Source organism: Cottoperca gobio, chromosome 23, assembly GCF_900634415.1.
Source record: "Cottoperca gobio chromosome 23, fCotGob3.1, whole genome shotgun sequence".
In the NCBI taxonomy this organism is placed as follows: domain Eukaryota; kingdom Metazoa; phylum Chordata; class Actinopteri; order Perciformes; family Bovichtidae; genus Cottoperca; species Cottoperca gobio.
In genome coordinates this window covers 13,639,270-13,659,666 of record NC_041377.1, presented here as the reverse complement: position 1 = coordinate 13,659,666, position 20,397 = coordinate 13,639,270, and the positions used below count along the sequence as shown (strand labels likewise).

Sequence of the window (20,397 nt, the reverse complement as noted above, 5' to 3'; positions counted from 1 at the left end):
CGATTCCAATATTTCCGACTGCACGTGAAGGCGGCACAGACCCCTCACCCAGTGCATCACAGTGACACCCTGTGCATCACAGTGACGTCTTGTGCGGATAGCTACATATATGCCCTTACAGTTGTAATCATAGATCCATAGCATTAATATTTTCTTTATGTAAAAAGGCGTTCTAAAGCCTGGGAGAGAAGCAGCAGCATGCAGCGGAGCGCAGTGTTCGTGGTGGCGGATAAAATGAGCCTGAAAAGGCCGTTTATTTTCGCCAACGCTGTGCATATGGTAGGTACATTTAACCTCTTTTGAATGGGATTTATGCAAAGAGGCCTGTTTTATTACCTTTTATAGAGTGTTCTCTGATTAAATGTGTATTTTGCTTGCTGCTATTTTGTCCCAAGCATAACCCTATGCTAGTGCTATGTCTGTTTCACATACACACATGCTGCAGCGAATCCCCTCCATCACAATGATTATGTACAATGTGACATTCCTGCAGTACATTAGATGCCGAATTGTTTTAAGGTTATACACAAAGAAAGTGATGAGGAAAAGAAAAATCACTGGTAGCTATATATAAAAAAAAGAAGATTAAAAAAAGACGCCATAATGCTGGTTAAAAATAATTCACATTTATAAAGATAACCTATTCCCTTTTTACCCCTCCTCACACAGACCTCTACCCCCGACTAATTATCTGTAATGTCTTTATAATGCTACTGTTTACAATGTGTTTCTCAGCTGTGAGTCATGTGCAGTCATGTCAAGTCAGGTTTATTTACATAGCACATTTCATATGACAGGCATAGACTCAATTTGCTTCCAAATAAAAAGCAAAAAAAATCATCATACATGACAAAAACATATAAGTTAGAAAGGTATTAATATGTAAATAAGTATTACATGTAATACAATTTAAAAAAAAGTAATACGATGAGAAGGCATTATTATTATTATTATTATATATATATATAATAATAATAATAATAATAATAATAATAATAATAATAATGGTATTACCTAATAAAAAATATATGTTTTTAGTCTGCTTTTAAAAGAGGACAATGATTTAGAATGTATTCTAGGTATAGTGAGAAGACCTTTAAATGATAATCTAAGAGATTTGTCTGCTGTGTTTTCAGTGAGCATGTCATCAACACAGGAAGGAGTTAAACCATTCATAGATATTTAAAACTACTCTTTTCATCTTCCGCACTTGCAAAGTTAACACTTTTTTCTGCTCTTTCCTCCAAAGGCGCTGTGCTTCTTCATGTTGACGATGACATTAGCTTGGCACAGAGACCTCATACAAACTGGCAAAGTAAGACTGACTTCAGATGTTCTTCTGAACAGATGAAAATATGTCCTAAGCAGATAATATTATTTATCTGAGGCAGAAATAACTCCCGTCCTGTCAGGCTTTAAAAGGAGCAAAATAGTTGCCGGTTTATCCAAGGATAGTTGGGGGATTTATTAATGCATGGGCTTACTTGGTCTTCAATCCATATTGCCTGAAAACACCACAGCGGTGCTTTTATTTATTGTCTTTTCTCTGGAAGACCTGAATTCAAGCCCTCGTGTTGGCAAGCATCTTCCAGCTGAAGTGTCCTTGGGCAAGACAGTGAATTATCTCCAGGTGCTAGCTGACCCTGACCTTTGACCTCTTTTGTACTAATGCTATCTCGGAAATACATCAGTGACAACAAAATAATATTAATATTAAAGAACCAGTCTGTAGGATTTAGGGGGATTTATTGGCAGAAAGGGGATATAATATTAATTATAATGTTTACATAATGGTGTGTTCACACTGATGGAGGACAAACCTATTGTAGGCACCTGTCATCAGTAATAATTATCTTACATGCCGGTGAGTTTATATTATTTAGTTACACAGTTTGCAGATATCTATGTGTATAAACAATAACATTGATGCCATATTTATGTCTAATTTAGAATACGTTATTTTGAGTGTTGATGGAGCAGTTACAAAGCATATTGTTCCAAACTCCATTCAGAAAACAAGCATTTTAAAAGTTGTTTGCTTGTCGTCTCGCGGACAGGCCTGACAAAGCATGAACTCAGACTTTTTACAAATCAACATTGTGATGTAGTTATTTCGGCATCTTTTTAATTTGTTTACTGCAATTAAATCCCAGCAAAATCCGTTAATTTTGAGTTCATGCCGTGGTCGTTAACCTGATTAATTATGTCGCCAAAGTACGAATAAACACAAATTATCCCGTGGTCGAACTTGTGCTAAAGACACAAGGCAAAAAAATAATCTTGTTTGATGTGAACACAACATTAGTGTATAATCACCTAAAAACTAAGAATCGTTGTGTTTTTGTTTGAATGAGCTTCATATCTACATAGGGAGCGGGTCCTCCATGTTTTTACAGCATCCCAGAACAGACAAACCAAACCCTTTTGTGTTTTTACGTTACCTTAAAGGACCTTTAAACATGCATAAATGATAATTGTTGGTCAGGACATTTGCCAGTCAATGTATCTCTTTATCGGTCTATGGTGTTTTTCTCCTTAGCTGGTGTCCAATGTTTCTGTCGTGATCATGTACGTCGTAGAGATCGGCTGTCTGCTGCTCTCAGTGCTCGGTGTGGTTGGAGCCTGTAAAGGAAAGAGATGGTGTTTGATTCTGGTAAAAATCTTTTAATCTGTGTAGGATGTGTAGTATACATGTGTTAAAAAAGTGTTTTCTTCAAATGATGTTTCCCTTTCACTTACTATTGCTTGTTTATGTATGTGCAGTATGCAACTGGGATGGCAGCAGCCAGTCAAACAATAATTGTGAGAACAGCACTAAGTTACCAAGATATTTATGAGGTATAGTACTTGATCGGCCTATTATACGAGCAAATTCTGATTTTTACAACATTTAAAATGCTAGCTATTTTAACTACATAGTGTCTATCCAAAGAAAAGTGTTCAGTGTGATTTCTCCCTCCTCAGAAGCGTGTGGTCCGTGAAGAGTCCAAGTTGCTGTCCATGATGCCACTTAGTGGAACCAGCAAAGCCAACAGGACCCTGCTGTACAGCATTCAACAAGAAGTAAGCAGCTATTTTTATTTAGATTTTTTTAACTTGATGCTCATCGGGGCTGACTTTTATAATAAAGAATCCAGATAATACATTGTTCTTCCTTCATAGTGCAGTGTAGGTAGAAAATAAATAAATAAAACTCTAAATCTCTCTTCCTAATATCCTCAGAAAGTGCAAGTCACACTTAAAATATGCGTATCATGTCTGTGTGTCCAGATTTGACTGAGTTTATGACTCAGAGAACGCTTCCCCCTGGGGAGGTGCGCCTCACAGCTTGAAACACAACACACACCCTAAATGGTATAAAATCCACACAAGACAGTTCCTGCTTGCTTGTCATACAGGTTCCTCTTTCAAGACCCGCCCTGCGTAGCTGGTTGACGTTAGACATTGACCTAGAGTTGTTAGGATCAGGGCATAGGACGTCAAATAAATGGGGTTACAGGTACGTCGTGCGAGCGTGGATGTCTGGCCAATCCTAGCGCTTTAAAGCTACGCAGGGCAGGAATCTTGCAAAGAAAAGCAGTGGGATACATATAGCGGCTTACTGGGAGTTTTATTAGCTTAACTAGTTCGCTAATATAACCAGCTATGCGGTTTATCATATTGTGTAATGCATTTGTTGTAGTTTATCTGTTTTGGATTTAGTTGTGGGGCCATAAATCTGTTTACACACACCTTGTAGGGACTCGCCTTCCTTTTGGGGACAAAACGCAGGTCCTCATAACGTCAATCATTACATTTTAGGGTGAAGACTTGGTTTAAGGTTAGGGTAATGTTAGGTTGAGGGTAAAGCTAGGACGAGGCAAGTAATTCTCCAGGAAATTAATGTGTGTGTGTGTGTGTGTGTTTCTCATCTCCAGTTTGAGTGCTGCGGTCTTATTGATGGCTATAAAGACTGGGGCTCGTCCATCCCTGCTTCCTGTAACTGTCATTATCCAGGAAAATGTGTAAGTTTCTCCCTTTTATAGCAGCCGAATATAAGCAGTGAAGATGGCTCATTAGAATTTCTGGTCCTGTAGCCTCACATTGTCTTTCAGTCAAGTAAGAAACTTGATGGAAAATTTATTTATTTTAGTTACTTAGATTTTGTGTATGTGTTTGACCAGAGTACTGCACTGGAGCTGAATCCAATACATCTAAAAAATACTTTCCTCATGAAAACAAACACACTGGAATGTTATCTGGCTTCATATGACAGTCTTTCATGCATATCACTAAATAAAAACAGAGAAATACAAGTTTAACAACAGGCATCAGGTTTGTAGAAACTCCCCTGTTTAACTGCCTTATCTAAACTACCTGTTCAGCGGGTTAAAGCTGAACCTTGAAGGAGCTCTAGAGTATCTAATAAATGTTTACAGTGCATCTGCAGATCCCAGCAACAACTTTTGGGGAGTGACGTGTTATCATGAATGATGTCCAAAACTATGTAAATAAGACCTAGGATGTAAATGCAACAGCATTCTATGGCATACATTTTGGCATGGGTGTGAGTTTTTTTTAGAAATTCAACTTCAGCTGTAAATCTATAATAACATTTGTAATTCAAATACAGAGACTGATACCCTTAAGGACAGAAATGTCCCCATTTAAACCGATTAAAACCATTTTTTTTATTCCACAGCAATTACAGCACAAAATCATGCATTATTTTATATCAGGCTTTCAATCTAGAGTCCTGGCTTCAAAATTGGGAGTTTCTGCTATTTTCCACCAGATTTAGTCATCTTCTCATGTTTGCCCTACGGGGCAAAAACAGATTGTTTTCTTGGTTTCCACTTGAGTTACTGCTGCTCGATTATAAAGCACTGCAGTGTTTGATGCAATGCAGTAAAATCAATGTTGTTGTTAATGAATGACTATAAAAAACAACAGTATCATTATGTAAACAATTTGTACTTCAAGGGATTAAAATTCAGAAAAGTAAAGAATATTTGAGTATGGCGAGGACTGATGTTGGTAAAAGAAATTGTAACTCAGTGAAAGTGGAAAATAATATAAATATATTGTATTTTTATATCAGTTTTAGGAAGGGGACATTTTTATCCTCTTAAAGTAACAAGTGTGATTTGTTTTTAATCTGACGCTGCAAATAAAAATGCATTCAAATGAATGTTGTTGCTTATCATTTACATATCCCAGACTGTAAACATTTTTATAATAACATTGCTATTATTTAAACAAACACAGTATATAAATGGTCATTTTAATTAATTAATAATTAAATTAATTAAATTAAATTCATTCTAAAAATGGATGAATATTCGTGGTGATCACGACTGAAGTTAGTTAAAAGTTTTAAATCAGTGAAAGTGGAAAATAATATTAACATCTAATTTTATGACAACTTCTTTTGGTTACATTTTAATTTGTCTTCATGTTATCTTCTCACCAGATTCGACTACGGGGCATTGCCACACTCGGGGCTCCAAAGAATCAGTACGTTTATCAAAAGGTAAATATCTTAAGGTTGTTTAGTAAACTCTTATTTTCAAACTGATTTTCTCTCTAAATTAATTTGGAATTACAGGAGTAGTTCCCAACATGTGTGTCTGGTGAACTCTGTTTTACAGTACACTTCAGTCGATGTAATCTGACAAAAATGGCTGTATGAGCCCCAGTATAACCAGATCAGAAACTTCTTCATTCTCATTGGAGCTTTTTTCCCGCCACTGCCTTTACAATAAACCTGCACGTTTTCTTTCACAGCCTTGCCTACCAATTTATGTTTCTGAACTGAAGCTTGCATTCTCATTGGCGATGGCTGTACAATTTGGAAGTGGAGTATTTTGGGTAAGTGTATATATATATGTAGAGTTATGTTCCTATTCTTGTATTTAAATGTCTCTTTTATTACAGTATATACATATTTATTTTATCTTTGTCAATTTTCTTATTTATATACACTACCTTATTTATTTATTTGTTTTATTTTGAAAAATTAAATTATTTCCCTTTTTTAATTTGCTTATTGTTGATAGTGTTCCAATCTCAAATATCTAAATAACTATATATATATATATATATATATATTATATCTTATATCATCTGTTTTATATCTGTGAATGTACATGAATATCATTTCATAATTCTTTCATAGAAATAGAAATTAGCATTGACACAACTGTTTGTATAATCTTCTCTTTGGCTCAATAAAAACATTTGAAATATATGTTTGTTCGAACTTCACAAAGCTATTCATTCACCAAGTACGTTGAAGTATTACCTTAATCTAATTTGTGCTAAATCATTTTCACTGTACAGATAACATAAAAATACATACTTCCTGTCTTCACGTAGACGTATTACACAAGTGTTCAGGCGGTCAGATTTGATCCCAGGTCAGCAGAAAATCCCGCGTCCGCCATTACTGAACTCTGAACATTATGTACTTCCCCTTTCAGGTGGTGTTACTGGTGATGAGCATCAAGCTGATGGGCCAGATAAAGAGGAAACAGGAGTTCATGGCTCTTCTCCAATCAAACAGATATGTTCCCGGTGCCTTCTAGTCACCTTGTATGTTTTGATACACACTTCAAATTATGATCAAGCATACCTTTTATTTGTATTTGCACATACATGTAACACATTATGCTGTATACCATATCCTGGCTATTTTGTCCTATAGCAACATATGTTGACATTATAATTTTCTGTTAATGCATGTGACTGATATTAAAAAGTAATCTACATGCATAGATCGATTTCTTTTTTTTTGCCTTACTGCTGTAAAACATTGCAATTTAATGAAATATTTAATAATCATCACATTTTCAAATGCTTTTGTCATATCCCTGAAATTATGTTTGAAAATTATCTTACCAAGCATTAACCAGACATCTGTTTTCTTTGAGTAGCTGGAGCCAATCCCGGCATTTTGTCATTTACAGTAAGTGTTGTCTTATCTGGATAATATTCAGATATAATTTATCTCCATTTCCTTAATACCTGTATTCATTTCTGAGGGAAGACGGATATCTAATTGCATCTACTGAGCATAAAACTATTAATTAATGGCTTTAATTTATCACGACTGGACCAACTTCTTTCAAACACATATTTAAATATTCGTACTTGTCTTAAGCTCACTCATTGAATTTTCAGCATTAGAGCAAACCAATAATCTTTGAACAAATAATAATATTAATAACCCATATGTAGCACCTTTCTTAAACAGCGTTTACAAAGTGAAATATAATCGCTTATTTATTATTGAGAAATGTATTTTCTTGGGTAAATAATCAGGTTGGACAACGGAATGAGCCACAGCTCTCAGAATGTCTTGATGCCTTGTTATGCACAATGTATATTTGAAAACTTCATCACTTCATTCAGTTGTTCTCGAAGCACATTTAGCGCCGGGGGGGGCGATATACCCGCTCGGAGGAAAAGGGATTCTGTTTAGTTGCACATGCAGTAAATCCTCAAATGTTTTGCCTCCAGAATTTGATTTTGAGGTTTGGAGACATTTTGGGCCAGGCCGCTGCAGACAGGTTGTGAGAGGCTCTTGTAAGAAAACGCGTCACCAATATTCTCGCAGAGACTGTAATGTCCCAACTGATGCCGCTCTCACCGAAGAAGCCTTTACGCCACATCTCTTCTAATATGACTTGCTGCATGAGCTGCCTGCGGTTGAAATGTCATCATTGACTAATATATTGTCAAATGATTTTCATCTGAAACAGCAGATCCAATGTCTACCTGTGCACTTTAACCATTAATGCCTAATATCAGTATGTTCTTGCAAAGTATGGATTTTTTTTTCTTCTGTCATACACTGTTTTTGTTATTTTATTTAATACTTATGGAATGAACTTATGTAATATTTTGTAAATAGCAGGAATAAAATATGTGATTCTTGTTCCTTTGATGCTTTTATTTAGAAATTGTTTCTTAGAGATGAACAAACTTACATTTACTCAAGTACTGTATCATTTTGTGGTACTTGTACTTAAGTATTTCCATTTTATGCTACATTAGCCCCCAACTCCAATCCATTTTACAAGAAAATATTGTACTTTTTTACTCAACTCCATTTTTCGTAATGAAGTATTTTGACATTCAACTACTACAACTTCTTCCACCACTGCTCAGTTTATATAGGAGAACATAACTTGACATTAGGGAAGTATGCTCGTCACCTAAAGTTGTAGTGTACTACTGTAAATAATGCATGTTACAAACTCCACAAACGCAAACCAGGAAACATACAGACAAATTTATTTATAAAAACTTCAGCTGTTACACTTTTTGTCATGACGCCAGAGAGGTTACACAGTGGAGAGACGTGGACACACGCTTGAACTTTCCTTCACAGGAGGCTGTGACACAGCTTTTGCAAAAGAAGAAGAGACTTTGGATTTGCTTGTTGTTTGTTATTTCCCTGTTATCTGTATTCCTCTATCCTGCCATGCAACACCAATGTGTACCAATGACACACTATTACATAAAACTGTACTATAAAACTTCACATAGTTTGGCAGAATATGATATAGAACATTCCAGAAAACTAATTAAAGCTCTAATACATCCATAAAGTGAACATGTCTGCCGTCCTATCTTCAGGGATGTTTTTTTTCTTTAAACATCTCATTTGAATTACCCGATTTCAATATCTTCATTTTGCTGCTTGCAAGTGCTTACATCTTGGATCAAGAGTGCTATATTGGGATTCCAGTCTGGGACAAAAATAACAGAAAGAAAGTTTAAGTGTGTTCATTCAACACACTTCACTTCTTATCTGAACCCGTTGAAGACCGTGGAAGGAGATGCGCTGGATTTATGGATATACAGTGATACAAAAACTGTAGAAACTGACACAAGGAAATCAAACAAGTAAATAAACAGGGTTGCCTGATGGCAAAATTAGGGGCAGGTGAGTAATGAGGGAATGGATAATCAAGGAGGCAGGAGACAAACAAGGGCGGGAACTGAAATGACAGGAGATGTTAGTCTTTCAAAATGAAACAGGAAATACAATATACATATACATATATATCCCACCTCTCTTACATAGCAGAAGGGCATATGAGGCTTATGCATAGTTTTTAAGTAGGCTCTCGCACTGGTACAAACCAAAGTGGGCTAACCCCGACCTTAACCTCGGGCTTGATGGCCTTGCTCCCCCTGAAAATCACGGGGCTAAAAGTTGCCAGTGTGAAACTAGGAAAGTGAACAATGGGATTTGTGTCACGTTGTTGGACTAGTAGTGCAGTGTGAATCGTATAGCCCCGAGCTAAGGTTAACTTTGGGTTAACAATGTGTGCGTGGAAAGTTATCCCAGGGTCAAGCCTTAGGCCAGGGCTTTGAATACAAACAAAAAAAGCCTATTTGATTATCTCTAAGAGAATATTATTTCCCAGTATGTGCAGTTTCTGGCCAATTCCATAGCCCACAATTGTGCTATTGTAAAAACATGTATTTTCAGGAATTTCAAAAATTAATAGTTCACGGTGTAAAAAGGCAAAAACAACACACAAATACATACTACCCAAACAAATACTTTTAGGACATGCAACTTCACTTTGTGCAAATTGTGATATATTCAAACACAAAGATAATTTGTATCCCTGTACTGATCAGGTGAACTCTGCGGCGTCTGTGAGAATGGTATAGTTGCCTGCTTTTGCCTCCGGACTGTAGACCACGACGGGGGTATCTTCCTTCTTATTCAGCTTACACAAGATGACAACACACAACACCGCTGACAACACCTAAAAGGACAGAGAAACAGAGACGCTTCTTCACTTCCTGCTCATCTTTTGAGGTTTCATCCTACGTCGAGACATTGTTTGGTTTTTAGAGCTGTAATTTTAGGAAGAGACTGAAGGGGGCAGAAAAGACAAACCAAATGCAGGGCATGCTCTCAATGATTCCTCAAGATATAAATAAAGTGATTTACATTTAATTAATTTTGTTTGTGCAGGTATTCCTCTTAGGGTTCATATAGCACCAAAAACATTCATCAATAAGATAGGGAAGCCTGTACACCACCTGAGAGGTGAAACCCAGGGCGAAAATAGTCTGCAAAGCACTTTCTGTTGAAATGATGCTTACAGTATGTCGCCATCATTTCTATAGGCACCTTAAGTTTTTATGATTGAATACTAATTCAACACCGTTATATTACTTTGAGATATTAGTGCAGAGGGGAACTGTGAATTAAAAATATTCAAAAGCTCATCTACACATCTACTAAATGGACCATGAGGTGACATTGTTTTGTCGGACGCTTTTTCCGAGATCAAGAATGAACTTTGAACCTCCATTTTTTAAACACTAATGGAAGAATTGTTCCTTAAGTGCTTAATATGTGGACAGAGCAGGAAAAGTGGTGGATAAACAAAGACCAAGTGATAGTGAAGATAGAGTAGATACATATGAAGGCAGGTAGATGGTTACAATCATGATAGACACATGTAGACAGACAGTACTTACCCACAGTGATATGATTCCCAGCATTAGGCCCAACATACCATTAATAAGCATCATCAGATACTCAAAGAAGTACGGAATGCATGACTGAAACAGGAGAGCAGATCAATCAATGCAACTTTTCAAGTGTAAATTGTTTAATTTTAAAACCACAGTTTGAGACAATAGAAATAATATTGTGGAAATGTTACAATTCTAAAGATTTCTCTCTGGAGTATAACCCTTATTCATGTCCAACATTTCATCACTCCATCATTTTACAGTTTTGTGTGAAGTTTACATAATTAGCGTATGAACTCTTGAGTCACAGTGAGTGTGACCTTTTTACCACCTAATTATAATCAGTGTATCCTCGAGTCCATGTGGATGTTTTTCTTGGTCAAATGTTGCAGGCGATCCCGAGATATAAATGGGACGGATAACCCAAAACAACATAATGCCTCAAGCCAAGACTGACACCAGCGCGGAGGCATGAAAACAATATTGCAATTCATGAGATGATCTGTTTTTCTTACAAGTTGGATACGGTTTGATGTCACAAGGAAAACTTGCAAAAGCAAAAATACAGAAATGCTCCACTATGGAAAATTACTTTTACGCTTAAACTTTTGCAATTTATTGGTGACAATGAATGTAAAAGCTGTTTCAACATGAAGAACATGTTCCTTTCACTTTACCTTAGGGGCTAAAACAGTGTGACACTTTTATCAAAACATAATAAATTACATATCTTTATGAGAAAACAATTTGAGTGTTTTTATTACCTCCTCGTAAATCATGATGGGCTGACCGTCAACCGTGCGCTCAAACAGACTGCTGTTTCTCGGAGCTGCCACCTAGAATACACAGACATGAAACAGCGATCCCCGTAGTTATTAGAGGTCATCCTATGGGGAACAGTGAGCTTTGTACAAGATTTCATAGCAATTCATACAAAGGTTTATGAGACTTTCCACTCTGAAGCACAAATTTCAAACTCATAGGGGCCCTAGATGAAAACCAGGGGACCCTTTTTTTTACTTTCTCGCCATCTTAAGGGGAGATATAATATTTTTAACTGCTAGATATCCCCATGAAACATCCCCACTTGAAATCTTACATCCAGACATTTATTTTCTGAAACGCTATCTAATGCTGACTTTTGGTGAATTTAGGAGAAATCTACAGACGTAAAATGTTTATTTAGGAATGTATGTAGGAAAGGTGGAGGGATTGCCGCTATCTTATCAGCGTCGCATATATGTAATGACATTGACCTGGGTGAATTTACATCATTTGAATATCTTGCTATTGAGCTCAAAGCAGAATTATCTTTGCTCATCATCACATCGTACAGGCCACCAAAATGTTCGGCACTATTTCTAGAGGAATTCTCAGAGCTGATTTCACTCAGCATCACTAGATGTGAAAGAATAATCCTGCATGGAGACCTAAATATTCACGTAAATAAGAAGAATGATCCCAAGACTATTGAACTTGAAAAGTTACTAGACAGCTATGATCTAAAACAAAATATCAGTGAACCCACTCATCAGCATGGTAACACGCTAGACTTAGTGATAATGACAAGGCTGGACATCGATAAGGTCTCAGTAATCGAATTACCAATATCTGACCATCACTGTGTGTGTTTTGATGCTAACCTAATCTTAACAAAGACCAAAAGAGAGACAGTGGTCAAACAAAGAATACTAGATGACACAGCAGAGGAAACATTCTCTAACATCATGAGATCATTTCAGCCATGCTCAGACTGCTCCTTAAATCTCATGGTTGAAAATCTAAACAACACCTTGTCATCTACCCTGGATATTGTTGCTCCATTAAAAGTAAAAAAGAAATCCACTGACAGAATCTCCCATGGTTAAACAACAGCAATGTTACTCAGACTAAGAGGACTTGCAGAGCAGCTGAAGGAAGATGGAGGAAAACTAAGCTCACAGTTAACTACGATATCTACAAAGAATCCATGGCTGCCTATGGTAAAGCAATGCAGCTGGCAAGAAAGGATTGCTTTTCTAAGATTATCACAGAGAATGTTGGAAATTCTAGAATACTATTCTCGACTATTAACCAACTACTGAACACTGCCCCCACCCCTCCGCAGTCCTCTGCATCAAAGTGTGAAGAACTCGCATTGTTCCTCAACAATGAAATAACTTCAATCAGAGCCAGCATCACTTATGATGCAGACACAGAACATCTGCAAACATTGTGATGTAACCATGGGAACATTCACCTGCATCACATTAACTGAGCTTCATAAAACTGTGATGGAATGTAACTCCTCCACCTCTTGTGTTGACCGGATACTTACAGCATTCTTTAAGCGGATATTCCACAGCATTTCAAGTCACGTCCTAAATATTATAAACACGTTTCTTCTAACGGGCATCTTCCCAGACTTCTTCAAAACAGCCGTTGTAAAACCCTTGCTAAAGAAACCTAACCTAGACAGTAATACGCTGACCAACTACAGGCCAATATCTAACCTTCCATTCATCAGCAAAATACTAGAAAAAATAGTCTCGGTCCAAATAAACTCCTTTCTTAAAGAAAACAACATCCTGAAGGAATTTCAATCAGGCTTCAGAGCATGCCACAGCACAGAAACTGCTCTGACTAAAATAAGTAGTGACCTCAGACTAAACTCTGACAAACAAGGTCTCAATTCTTATCCTGCTAGACCTGAGTGCAGCATTTGACACGATCGACCATGACATCCTAATTAATCGTCTAGAAAAACTGGTTGGTCTTTCTGACTGTGTATTAAACTGGTTCAGAACATATATCAAAGGGAGAAAGTATTTTGTCAGGCTTGGAGATTATGTGTCAGAGAAGCATGATGCCCACAAGGGAGCTGCCTCAGTCCATTACTGTTCTCCCTATACACAATGTGTGCTTTCATAGCTACGCGGATGACACACAGCTGTACATCTCTGCTGAACCAAATGATACTACAGCTATTAACTCCATCACCACCTGTCTGTCAGCAATAAATAAATGGATGAGCAATAATTTCTTAAAATTAAATGAGAACAAAACTGAAATCCTACTAGTAGGTCCTTTAACAAAAAGAGAGATGATGCTGAATAACATGGGGAAACTTACTCCTTTGATTAAACCTGAAGTTACAAGTCTTGGTGTTATCATAGACTCAGATCTAAGCTTTAAATCCCACATAAACAAGGTGACAAAAACATAATTCTTCCACCTTAGAAATATAGCTAAAATCAGACAATTTATAAATCAAAAGAATGCTGAAAAACTAATCCATGCTTTTATCTCAAGCCGACTCGATTACTGTAATGCACTCTTTACCGGCCTCCCAAAAAAAACAACAGAGAGACTTCAGCTCATCCAAAACGCTGCAGCGAGGCTGCTGACTAGAACCAAGAGGAGAGACCACATCACTCCAGTGTTAGCCACTCTACACTGGCTTCCAGTAACTTTTAGAATTGATTTTAAGGTCCTCCTTCTTGTATAGACGGAATCGGAGTTTCGGGCTTCCGGTGGAATCGCAATGCATGCTGGTGTGGCAAGCCTAGAAAAGTGAGCACCAACTCTACAAGGGCCGCCATATTGGATTTCTTCGCTACGTGTTTACATTGTATTTAGCTTATTCTTCAAGCGTGTTTACATTGTATTTGGCTAGTTTTTAGTGTGTAATAATCGCTCTTCTAGTTATGGGATTTGGAAGGATGTTCAAACAGTGGGAGAAAGCTAAATAAAATAAATGGGCAGAATCTCATTGTCATCTTCACGATTGCAAAAATTGCGACTGCAAGCCCCCGTTCGAACTATTTCCATTTCCAACAGCACTAAAGAACAATGATAGAAGGCTAGCATGGACCAAAGCTGTAAAGAGACAGGATTACAATGGGAAGTCTTGGGAGCCCAAGAAATCTTCACGGATTTGCAGTGAGCAACACAACTGCAATAAGCACTTATGATATCGCCAGTTTTCTTGACTGCGCAGATCCATGTTATATCGCTGAGGTATATCGGCGGCCAAGAAGTCATGCTGTTGTTTTCATTGACCCAGCCATCCTGCAATGTCAAGGGATCAGGCACTGAAATGCCACTCAGCATAACCAAAAGCTTAGTCTTTTCTTTTTCTGTGATTGAAGTTATTTCGTTAGCTGTTAGTTGCTCCTCAATGCCCATCTCTGATGCAGCAAACACCCTGGCAATAAGCTCCAGTTTTGTTCCTGAAACCTTTAAATTCCATAACGCGTTTTAGTTTAATTTGTGGGTTTTGTGTTGTTTGCTTCTTGATGGACCTGCTTGGCGTGATGAAAAAGCAAGTGAAGAAATGGTTTTCTCATCATTTAAAGTAAGGAAAGGAGAAGGGGAAACAAGGGTGGATATTTGACAGAGATATTTCATACTTCTCACAGCAGAGCAGAGGAGTAGTTAAATATTGAAGTCCTTTGACCTAAGAGATATTTGACAGAGGTATTTCATACGAGTCACAGCAGAGAAGACAAGTAGTCAAATATTGAACTCCTTTAGCCTAAGGGATAGCTGACAGAAACATACTAGTCACAGCAGAGAAGACTAGTAGTCAGATATTGCCTTAGACTGAAAAGGTTAAACCAGCGTGTTTAATAACGGTTTTATCTGGATTTTACCATAAACGAATTCTGGGACTCACAGTGATGATTGCGTTTTAACTTACTTTGTACAATGGGGACAAAGGGAAGAAAAGTATCGACCAGAGAAGTCAAAAGCCCACTTGAGTTTTTGATGAAGGCCAAGTATGGAGCGGAGAGTTGTAAACACTTAAAATCCTGGCAAGACTACAAGAATGGTGTGATGAATGTGATTTCCCGGCAGTAGGGTCGTTAAGTACGGCACAAATAGGGAAACTAGGCATGAATTCCAATGTTATTTTATACTATTTTAATTCTGCTATTTTATCTGCTATTTTAATTCAGCTATTTTTATACTATTTTAATTCTGCGATATTATATTATTTTAATTATGCTATTTCATACTATTTTATCTGCTATTTTATCTGCTATTTCATACTATTTTAAATCTGCTATTTTTATAATGGTACTTCAGACTCATTTACATCTACACTGTGATTATTGTACTGTAAATGCTCTTATTCTGTCTAATCTTGTACTAATTGTTATGTTTTTGCTGTGAAGCACTTTGGGCTGCAATTCTTGTATGAAAGGTGCTATACAAATAAAGCTTATTATTATTATTATTATTATTATTATTATTATTATTATTTTGGATTTTTTCTTTCCTCTAGCCTGAGAAAATAAATGTCATGGATGGAAAATACGATACAGTATTCTTTAAAAAAGTTTTAATAAATACTATATTAATGAGTCTTGGTAAATAAGAGTTCTGGTGCAGAAACTTAGCTTTCACACTCACACATGGATTGGTGGACTCTTCAGTGCACAGGCAGGATTCTGGGATGTTGTAGCCCCAATCCAGGTAGCCCTGATCCAGACCACAACACTGCAACTAAGAAGGGAGACGGAAGGAAGGTGGATTACTGCTGTGCACTAGAATTTCAGTCTTTTTTTACATTTGGTGTCTTATTCAGTGATGTGAACAGCTCAACAGCGAGTTGAAAATGCTCCTTTTATCAGGAGAGCATGCCCTTCTGCATTTGATCTTTCACATGCTATATCATAAGTTGGACAACTCATGCTTAAGTGTTTTTCTATATGTAGTTGGTGGTGAGTGTGTATGTGTGTTGTTGGTTTGTCACTTTCTAAAGCACTTGTTTCTGTGTGACATTGAAAATAATACAAAAATGCAGACACAAACTCACACATCCACACAAGGTTACCTACTTCCACCTGTATGTCCTTCAAGCTTTCTATAACACTCTCATTAGCATTATTCAGCGGCAGCATATTTAGGTATTGCGTCTTGATTTCTTCAGTAATCTGGAAAGCAAAACAAAGTAATAAGTACAATTAGAAAATGAGCAATTTGAAAAGTGTTGCTGTATTCCACCACTTGCTCTAGATTCCGCCACTTGCCGACACTTAACAATACTCGGTATCTATAGTTTGGAGTTCGGAGGGGGTCGGGTGTCTTTTTTAATTGCTTTTCCAAAACACATACAAAAATAAATCACACACAGCTTATTGACTGCATACTATGGTGCACTATAAATATGGGGGTATTATTGTAGCAATACTTTGTGCGGATTTAGAGGAAAACGCACAAAACATTACAAAACTTTTTCGTAAGATATCATACAAACCATTCTATGAGGATAGGATGATTTGCATTTGTATGTGTAAGACAATCAGAAATGATGTACTAAAAAGACTATTGCTACGCTCCTGCCTTGCTTGAGATTTTGACAATGTGTGTGGCAATGTGACGTTAACTACGGGTTTTCTTTGCCAATTCAGCCGACAAAATCCACATCGTCGGCTAGAAACAACAAACATGCTTTTGTTTACTTCTTGTATTTCAAAAATGACTTTGAAGTTTGAGAGAAAGCTTGACTTAGCAGCTGTAACAGTCGGGTGGCGTAGAGGGAGAACTGTCACGTGATCTTTGCTCCTCTCTCGTAGCATAGAGACTTAATATAAAAGCACACACAGGAGCATTTTTCTGTTTCTGTATACGTTTCATCGGTAATGCAGTTTTGATGCAGCCTGCTAGCTGTTGTCTGTTTTGAACTGAGTTTAAAAGAGATGTCACAAAAAGGAAAAACACATTTCAAAGTCAACTTTGTAATTAATACCTGTGGTTGCAAAACCAATCCTTGAATTTCAAATGCAATCATGAGCAGACTTTCCACGATTATTCCAACTACAAACTGAGACACACATACAGACAACAGCAATCAGATTCTGGTAAAACATTAAAAGAGATGTATACTTATTTATTACTTCTACATGTATAACTATTAATAATAACAATAAAACCATGTTTTTTTTCTTTTCCCTAACCCACCACTATAAGTGCCCACTTCTTCTGTTTGCAGGCACCATACACTCCAACGATGGTCAAGACCAGAGTTATGATGCAAAAGAAATACATGGTATTAAGACCTGCGATCATATGTTCAATCTGTGGAGAAATCAAACAGAGAAACAGGTGAACAGAGGGAAAAAACACCAGTTCATTGGCCTGTGTCAGCATGCACGCTGCTGAAGTGACTGAATTGTTGCCTTTAGTTCCTGAGGTCAGTCTTGGCAGTTTCACAGATTGCAACTATGTAAATTAGATTAATTCAGTATTTACACGAAGAGAAGAGTTAAGCTCAATCCCGTTATTTTAAGGTTTTATGTGTGTATACAAGTCAAGTTCAGTGAGGAAAATGTGCAAAAGATTTAGTGGATAACATGGAATTATATCATTTAATTGTTGCCTGGTATCTTTAAAGACACTATCACAAAGTATTTACACGCCTAAAAGATTTCCGTTGATCCAAAGTTTCTAGAAAGATAGAAATTAATTTAATGTTGTCTGGTGAACTGGGATAGTTTACAACCCTTTGGTCAACATGAATTCAAAGTTGGACTTTAACTCTTTCTTTTTTAGTGTGTATTTCGAGCTGTATGGTGTGCTTAAGGAAAATATAAATAAAGCTATAAATAGGAAAAAAAAATGCAACAGCATAAGAAACACATCAAATTTAAATAAATACAGTAATATTGTTTGCACAATTGTTGACGTTGCTTAACTCTGATGTAGAGAATACATTGTGGAAGAACTATATATACGGTACATGCGTTACCTCTTCATCTTCGTGGAGGTGTCCGTGGCTAAACAGAGTGATCGCCAACATCAGAGCACTGGTGATCTGCAACAGCAGGAATACACTTTAATAGTCATTACTTTCAGGGCCTGTAGCATCCCATAGTGGGATCATTTCCTGAAATGACAGTAATAACCCCTGAGAATGTAAAAACATTTGTGCTTAAACGTGTGATATGTAATTCCTGCTGAAAGAGGAGAACATGGGCAGAAACTATGTGTAGCTCAAATGGAGCTAAACCATGGATATATCTTATTATATATAGTCATAATATATTAGAGAAGTACCTGGATCTGAATTGGTTATTCAGGAAAGCACAAATAATTCGATGGAAACAGATGTTTCTTCTACCGGAAGTTATTCGGTATGTAACAAAAAAGCCAAGATTCACATGTCTATGTTTCAGTTAATTCTTCAAATTGAATCATATCATTATGGATTGTCACAAGATACAAATTCCCATTCTGTTTGCAACATAGGACTTTGATTAGACAGTTTCATTTACTACATATTATTAAAAAAGTGAGTGTAGTCGCAAAAATGTTCAATTGGACCTGCAGCACATTTGTCCGACAGCCCGTTATCAAGAAATTAAGGGTGTGCATCAGCCTTTACAGTTAAATCTAAAGTATTATAATTCCTGAGGTTTTTTTAAAAACATCAAATGTACAACGCTATTAGTTTTGAAAAAATGAATAAATGACTAACCTGAATATGTAATAAATTCCAAATAATGCGTTTATACATTTTCAGGAAACTATTACATTATCGGTAAATATACTATTACAATATCAGTCAGGACATTTTATTACATTATTTGTCATGTTATTCCATTTTCGATCAGGTTAAGTGCACATTTCAGGCGTTATTATGGCTTTAGATAGAGATGTAAAGTTGTTGTTATGATGACCATGTAACACAAATGCAATAAAAAAGTTTCCACAGCCCAAAGTGATGTCTTAAAACAAATGATCCAACCAGCTGTTGAAATCATGAAGAACAGCATGTTGCAGCATGTAAAAAAAAATAAAAAATGATGTGATGACTAAATAACAGTTTAGTGACTCCCGTGTGGGAGGGACATATAAACAAGTACAACCACATGTTGCACAATCCAGATAAATAGCCTGTACGTAAAACTGATGAGGAAGTAGAACATTAGTTAAGTTTAACTAATAAAACTTTAGTTTAAAAGAAATATATAGCCTATAGGTTTTTAAATCCATGAACACATATATTATAGATTGTTTTGTGTTTAGCTTTTACTATTGTTGATCTATAATCCAATAATATATTTCAGAGTTGTTCTAGTTATTAGTTAAAGGACCATACAAGAGTTTACGGTCTTAATTTCAATATTAGTATTCACATGCACATAGGCTATGCCAAATCCCTGTTACACCATATGATCAAATGTTGTCAAAATTGTTATTTTTAGCTATTACAAAACTGGTAAATGATTATTAATAGTAACACTTTTGCTTATCATGTCCTGAGAGGTTTATTTCTCTTTATGCCCTTTATGTTTATTCCAACAGGTTTTGATTTTCATGTTAAATGGTTAGATTTTCCTCTCTAGTTTCCACTTAAAGCGTTTGATACAACAGCTGTGTTATGTACAATTTCACAGAATAGTATGCTCTTACAAATCTGTTAGTGCCTCTGGTTTTGATTGACTATGAACTTTGGGGGCAGCAGCAAAAGAAAAACACTTACCGCGATCAAAGTTGTCACGGTAATGAAACTCCGTTTCAAACAGACGTTCACTTTCGCCATTTTGTTGCGCTTGAACACGCGGTCACCCCCGTTTAAAGTTCTCCTTATAATAGAAATCCGCACGCGAAACTATAGAGAGATGTAACACTGATTTTACTACAAGAGGGTAACTTCTGGTTGCGCACCTTTGTGTTTGTGCACGGGCGTAGAGGAGGGAGGAAGCCCCCATGTTGTGCTGGTTAAAGGCCCTCCCCATCTGGATGGGTTGGGCATGTGTGTGTGTGTGTGTGTGGAGTTGCAGAAGGAGGGGGGGGGGGGGGTAGTACACACATGTTACAACATCATAATTCTAAACACACAATGGATGGATAATGTAAACGGCTTCTCTGGTCTTTTAACTCGGACACACAAGTGTCGCCCCCCCCCCCCTGAAT

The 20,397-nt window shown here is 36.8% G+C and overlaps 2 protein-coding genes across 2 annotated transcripts; one reads left to right on the top strand and one right to left on the bottom strand.

Moving 5' to 3' along the window:
• Nucleotides 1-33: 33 nt before the first annotated feature.
• Nucleotides 34-7,920, top strand: LOC115028339 (tetraspanin-8-like). The gene is made up of 9 exons (XM_029462071.1): nucleotides 34-279; nucleotides 1,250-1,315; nucleotides 2,540-2,653; nucleotides 2,764-2,838; nucleotides 2,965-3,063; nucleotides 3,918-4,004; nucleotides 5,453-5,512; nucleotides 5,767-5,850; nucleotides 6,462-7,920. The coding sequence occupies exons 1-9, from the start codon at nucleotides 199-201 to the stop codon at nucleotides 6,564-6,566; spliced, it is 771 nt and encodes a 256-aa protein (XP_029317931.1). The 5' UTR covers nucleotides 34-198; the 3' UTR covers nucleotides 6,567-7,920.
• Nucleotides 7,921-8,260: 340 nt separating this feature from the next.
• LOC115028337 (tetraspanin-8-like) lies at nucleotides 8,261-20,042 on the bottom strand. The gene is made up of 9 exons (XM_029462070.1): nucleotides 19,964-20,042; nucleotides 18,227-18,292; nucleotides 17,440-17,556; nucleotides 17,228-17,302; nucleotides 16,317-16,412; nucleotides 15,889-15,981; nucleotides 11,256-11,327; nucleotides 10,495-10,578; nucleotides 8,261-9,770 (listed from the first exon to the last, which is right to left on the bottom strand). The coding sequence occupies exons 1-9, from the start codon at nucleotides 20,021-20,023 to the stop codon at nucleotides 9,636-9,638; spliced, it is 798 nt and encodes a 265-aa protein (XP_029317930.1). The 5' UTR covers nucleotides 20,024-20,042; the 3' UTR covers nucleotides 8,261-9,635.
• Nucleotides 20,043-20,397: the final 355 nt, after the last annotated feature.